Genomic DNA, 6,746 nt, shown 5'->3' with positions numbered 1-6,746 from the left:
TAATGCTTTGTTACATTTTTTTAAAATTTTTTTTCGTACTTATGGTTTAAGGTAACTGGAAATTTCTGAATTGATATTTTCAATTATATATTTATATGCGTATGCAAAACATGTGACTCTTTATTAGGAAGAATTGTCATAATTGTTTTTTGTTACTGATATTTTCAACGATACTTAAAATTATCTTCAATGAAGACAGATGTGTGCTAAACAACAAAACAAAAAGTTTGTCAATTTTTTTGAAATATCGAATGTTTAAATTAATTAAAAAATGCAGGGATTAATATTGTTATGAATATATATTTAATGCTCAAAATATTTCTGTTTTAAGAATTGTTTTTATTTGATTGTTTATATATGGAAGTCAACTGCACATCAAATTGCATTTTAAAAAACTGGCAACAGAATTCCTTTTTTATTGCAAGGTATTCCAGTAAAATTTTATTTTTTTATTTTATGAATTGCGGGGTAATTTAAAAGTGTATGATTCTTATTGAATTTTTCTGTCTGAAAGCTAATTATTAACATGTCTCTCGGGGTACCAGTTAAAGTACTACATGAAGCAGAAGGACACATAGTTTCTTTGGAAACTAATACTGGCGAGGTGTATCGCGGTAAACTGGTGGAAGCCGAAGATAATATGAACTGCCAAATGTCTGATGTTATAGTTACATATAGGGACGGACAAGTTGGTAAATTAGAAAATGTTTACATTAGAGGTAGTAAAATCAGATTCTTAATTTTACCAGACATGTTGAAAAATGCACCTATGTTCAAAAAGACTGGATCCAGAATCGGTGTTGCAAGTAGCAATCGTGGGAAGTCCGCAATTCTTCGAGCACAAGGTATGTTCTAGGGCTTTGTATATACTACTTTTCATCGAAATCATGTTTAAATATACAAAATAGGGTTTAATCATATTTTAGTGTACCTCCCCCCCCCCCCCCCCAAAAAAAAGCAAGTGGAATAATTTTCTTAATAACCCTAATACTGATTTGTTCACTTTTTTTTTTTTTTTTTTGCTTGTTGAGTTTTACATCTATTACAGAAGTTTTATGAGAAATAAAAATTAAAAATAATCGACAAATAAACATCCATTAAAGAATTTAATTAAGCTGAATTTTATAATTGAAAGTATTATTACTTTTAATGAAACATAGTGTTACTTTTAAAGTGAATTATGAGAAAACATTTATTCTTTTGCAATTCTTACCGAATTATGTTTTGTGTAATTAAAATCGTCTGCTTACGAATTTTGTCAGCATCGAAATTAAAAACATCTGCTGTAGCTTTTTGAATCGTTTCCATTTTATTTCATACTTTTTCATTTTAATATTATCTTGCCATTCTAATGGAATTCTTTGTTAGTTGTTATTTTCGTTGATCTCCTATGCTTATTCGATTAGTCTGTAAGTATTCAATAATCTGATGTCTGTTAATTGAGATAATCAGAAATATTATGAAGGATATTTTATTTTGTAAATTCGATGTGTACATTTTGAAATGTATATGGCGCCGATAGAACAACAAGGAAAAGTTCTACTGTTTTTTTCATGTAAATCGTTCCCTGCTCATATGACGAATTATTTGAACCAAGTAAGTGCATTTATTCTTTTAAATATTCTCTTAAGAAAAACATCCATCTGTAGTAATGAAGTTATCGGAATGATACTTTCATTTTTCCTTGTGCTGTTCTTGTTATTCTCAGAATCTAAGTTTAATGAGCTAGCGAAGCTACTAGGTTCCCGCTCCCGCTGCTTGCGAAATTGTAGGATGTTTTCTCAAGTTAAAAAATGTTCTTGTCCAGTGCCTTCTTCAGACAGCGAAGGCATCATGTGTTTGAATTTTATTGTCTAAAGTGCAGACCGACCTAGGCGGTTTGCAAATAATCGTTATTTCAGAATTTAAATGAGATTCAGCAGCAAAGATTCAAAAAGAAGAATTCTTAGATAAAACAATCATGATCAATAAATCTCATAAATTTAATAAAAAACGTGATGGGTAACTGTAATTGCTCCACAATATTGTTTATATGGTCAGCGATCTTGATTGGAAACTTAGTGCTGTTGGCATCCTTTGCGATATAAGGGGCACGTTAAACTAGGATTTTACCAAAAATAGTGCATCTAAACTAAACAATTTTCCATGTGAAGCTTATTTTCATTTGAACATTAAATTTACCAATGATTATTTAATTATATAGCATTAACATTAATTCCTTGAATGATATCATGCATGTTATAATAAATAATGATACTTATAAAACTTAGTGGAAAATTATTAAAAACGAAACTTAGTGTATTCTTTTTTACAGTGACATCTTTTTTAATGTTCAGCAATATTTTAGTCAACCAAATGAGGATTATAATTAACTTCAGTGTTTAATAATTCATGGAAGCTATTCACTTCAAGTTGATGACCATTTTCATACAATATATGTACAGTACGAATATGTATGTACAATAGACTTGTATGAAACTGAGTAATTAATTGCAGAGACCATAAAATTTTAATTATTGATATAAATTTTTTATGTCATAATATGTATTTATTGCTTGGCTTTGTTCGGAACTTTTGCTTTAGAAAAACTTTTTCATACCTTTTTTTTTTTTTTTTTACATATGAAGAATACAAAGACAATATATTGTAATCATCAAAAAATTCGAACTCACGAGTTTGGCGAATTCCCACATTTCAGACTTCCTTGAGTCTGAAAAACACCTTTGGAATTATGTTTACCCGTCTATGAACATGATAATTCAAAAACACTTTGAATTAGATAGATGAAATTTGATATCGTTTTTACGCCACGTTTGTAGATTTCGCCAAACTTAGAACGAAATCCATTCACATTTAATCTGTTTGTCGAATGACCGAATACAAGTGCACGCAATGTTTAGAAAAAGTAAAGAGATAGGTAAAATTTGATACTCAGGTTAGCATCTAAAATATAGATTTATATTAAATTTCGAACCCAATTCATCTAGAGATTGACTGTGCCGGTCTGTACTTTTGTATACTTGCAAACGCTGAAAAATATTAAGATTTTTAAAATGAAATGTGGAATGCGATCTCATGTCAACAATTGTAGTTCAGAGTCAAATTTTGGTTCCAGTCTATTGGGAAAAGATATGACCAAAATACACATTCAATTTTCTAACACTTGTGTTTTAACTACATGCCAGTGATTAATCGCCAAAAAGTCTTCTAACTTCGCTCGCTAACTTTTATAATTATTGCTCACCAAAGACATGAGCAAGGCTTAAGCCTTCTAAAGGGAACATAGGTAATATATATCTCTGGATGCCTTTTTCGCTTCCAAACGTTCAAAGCCAAAGATTTTTTTATGGATTTTTATTTAATCTTTATATAAATACTAACAAATTTTGACAAAAGGGAATAGAAGAATGATTTAATGAAAATAATTTTCTATAAAGTTAATTTCGGTATATCACTTAAATTTTGAAGTAATTTTAAATAAAATAGTAGTAAGCAAAGACCTAAGGAGAAAAAATTACAAAATATTTTTCAACACAATCTAAATATGTAATCGGAGGATTAAACATTTAAGACTGTAATTCATTGGATTTTTTTAGAATTATAAAATGAAATAATATTAAACTTGTTAATAGTAATTAGAAATTTTACTAGAAATAAGCTCCAAAATTAATTTGAGCATTACTTGATTTTAATTTGCATAAGTTCGATTAACGCCCATTATAATTAAATGAAATTATAAAATTAAGTTACTTTCAAAATACAGCAAATAATAATAATAATAATAAACCTGGAAGGTTTGAGCTCTTCCTGAAGTTCTGGGACGCCTAGGTAATTGTCTACTTAGCCCATTTAATAATCCAGCATCCAATTAGTACACAACTGCTTGTATTTTTTAATGTATTATGAAGGAATGCAACTTTCATCTCGGGATTCTGGAAATAAAAATAAGAGTTTTCTTTCGGATCGCGGCCTTTCCTAATGTCCAAGATTCTATGTGGAGGGAATAGACTAACACTTTTAATGCGGAAAAATTTAATGGATGTCACTACCGCTTGTTTTAAGATACAGTACACTCCTGAATATCCGGCTTCCGTACTATTCTTTTATCGTAATTATATGAGGAAGGCAAGGCGTTGCATTGGCAACAATGCCAAGGCATTGTAAGCGGGCGTCTGCTACGATCCTCCTATATGCCATGTGCAAATTACAAGTTGTGACAGGAAAAAAGCGGTGTTCTGGTCATTGTTCATTGTTTCGTCAGTGTGCAAAGGATTTCAATTGCTGTCGCTGTTCCTGATTATAACTACACAGTACGTACAATATTTGCAAATTGTTCTTGGAGTATGCTTAATGTTTTTTAAATGGCCGGTAAACGAAAAAAGTTGTTGTGATTATGGAGGAGAAATTACACGCTATGCAGCGACTAGACTGGTGTAACAGCAAAAACTGGCAACTACTTCTATGATTCACCAGGCCGCGTTCACATTCTACGTGCCTTGAGATAAATGGAAGGCTTAGTACTCAATAAGAAGATAGTATTATAACAATAAGTTTTAGTATAAAAACTTTGTCTTCTGGTATTGGTGGGCAAAGAAATGAGCTCATAGAACGCCGGCCTATCCGGCTTTCTTGTTATCCAGATAGCCCATCCGCTACATTATTCTGTATGTCCAACTCTTATTGCTTATATGTGGCTAAGATTACTTGAAATCAGTCACGAGTCCTTTTTATTACAAATTCTTTTTAATAGTTTGCGAGAATTATTGGAGGAAGAGAGTCATTAGACAGCTTAATATTTAGCTAATTTTTATTTTAGATTTAGCATGTAATTAGTGATACTGATTGTTTTTTATTAATAATAACTTTAAAATATAACTTCTAACTATAATTACTTTTTTATAACTACTACAGCAATAATTCATAAAGCATTTTCCTGTACTTAATATTTTCTTTTTTTAGCTGCTCGAGGACGTGGACGTGCTAGAACACTCTTTCAACGATCTAAATGAACTTTTCATCATTTGGTTGCCATGTGCATCATCCAACCTTTTTTTCAAACCACTCTATTTAAATGCTGTGATTACTCTATTGTTTATAATCTACAAATAATAAAGCTAATTATGCATATGTCTTTGTATATGTTTATTGATGCTGTACAGATTAAACCGTTTAGTTTAGAGCACATATATATATACTTAGGAGGGCGGGAATCTGCACCTTAGAGATGTTTTTTGAAATTTTAATTAATCGAAATTTAGATGTCTCTTCCTACCAATTTTCGAAAATATTATAGTACAAAAAGGATTCTTATATATTCTTAAGACTCTAAAAATTACTTTTCCAATGACATCAATGTTATTGTAGTATAATTATTCCTATATTTTTAACGATTTTTTTTTTAAATAGGCCGCTTTTGTTTGAGGTAGTGTATCAAATTGAATGAAAAATATTATCAAACTTAAATGAAATTTATATAATTAAAAAGGTATTTTCTCAATCATAAGATAATAGAAAAATCATTTTTATAAGATAATTATTTAAAAAGATATAAGTATTAATTTTCGTAGGCAAGTCATAACGATTACGGCTAGACGTAAGATCAATATACGGGCGCCAAAATTGAAACCTTTTGAAGCGATTTCTAGCCAAATCGTGCACTTTTTTGTTGTGAATTTGATGTAGGTATTGCGAAATTCTATTTATAAAAGCCGTTTGTTAGCATTTCCGGCATACACTCAGGATTGCAGACTTTTACAGAGTTTTTGGACGATGGGCATGATTTTGATGTGTTTGGCGAAAAATCGCACATTAGTAGTCTTGCTACAATTATCTGGCAGCGGTTAAGCCTTTATTTGCGCTTGATTGAACTTTTTGTTTGTAGCCTATTTCTTGATTTATTTTATACCTTCTCTTTTTGGTAACATGGCGAACTATCTCCATGACACGTTTAATAATATTTTGCAGGTCCATGAACTATCTCCATGACACGTTTAATAATATTTTGCAGGTCCATTAATTAAAGCGAAGCGTTTGATTCAGTACAGCTATAAAAATGTTTAATGAATGAAGCAATCTGAATTCGAATCATGTTTTGTTTATATTTGACTGTTGCCATTTGACAATTAGTAATAAGCCAAGTACATTAGCGTTTTTATATATACATATATTTTAATCGTATTTTGCAATAATACGCTTCATTGTTGAAATCGGACTATTTTCATTGTTGGTACTGATATTTCATACTGACTTTTCCCACTATTATTGATGATCAAGATTCGTTTTTTTCTCCCTTAGGTCCAGTTTAAGGCATGATTTTAATAAAATGTTTGAAATTTCATTGTACTTATAACTAAGGTTTAGCATCAAACCAAGCAATGGAGAAATACTTTTAAAGTGCGCTAATTTTTAAATATTACAGTTCTTTCTTGTCATATAATTGGATATATAAAGATATAGACAGAAAAAAAATCTCTGCACAAGGAACAAACAGTGTAAGGCTTAATTTCTAGTAACCAAAAATCTTGGCGCATCAACTGGTCACAAAAGGCTTCTACTGAGGATGCTTAAAAGTTTGTTGATGGAATCTTAAAGTTATGCTAGGAAGAATTAATTGAAATTAAATTCAGTCAATATTCCTGAAGAACCACTTAGTCAAGAAAGATGCCTTTTCTTTAAATAATAATAAATATGAATGTGTGTGTATGTTGGTGCTTTACAGCCAGACTATTCAACGTAGAACTACTAAA

At 30.3% G+C, this 6,746-nt stretch overlaps 1 protein-coding gene across 1 annotated transcript; it reads left to right on the top strand.

Moving 5' to 3' along the window:
• The first annotated feature begins 469 nt into the window (after positions 1-469).
• On the top strand, positions 470-5,108 carry LOC129984651 (small nuclear ribonucleoprotein Sm D3-like). Its single transcript, XM_056094573.1, has 2 exons — positions 470-845; positions 4,960-5,108. Exons 1-2 carry the CDS (start codon positions 527-529, stop codon positions 5,007-5,009), a joined length of 369 nt encoding a protein of 122 aa, XP_055950548.1. The 5' UTR covers positions 470-526; the 3' UTR covers positions 5,010-5,108.
• Positions 5,109-6,746: the final 1,638 nt, after the last annotated feature.

This window comes from Argiope bruennichi, chromosome 9 (assembly GCF_947563725.1).
Source record: "Argiope bruennichi chromosome 9, qqArgBrue1.1, whole genome shotgun sequence".
In the NCBI taxonomy this organism is placed as follows: domain Eukaryota; kingdom Metazoa; phylum Arthropoda; class Arachnida; order Araneae; family Araneidae; genus Argiope; species Argiope bruennichi.
Note: the sequence above shows the minus strand (reverse complement) of the source record. Positions and strands in the feature narration are given on the sequence as shown.

What these genes read in the sequence shown, in the direction of transcription:
- LOC129984651 (XM_056094573.1), top strand. Translation starts at nt 527, where the DNA reads ATGTCTCTCGGGGTACCAGTTAAAGTACTACATGAAGCAGAAGGACAC. An exon ending in CGCAATTCTTCGAGCACAAG is followed by an intron (nt 846 to 4,959) that starts GTATGTTCTAGG and finishes TTCTTTTTTTAG; the next exon opens with CTGCTCGAGGACGTGGACGT.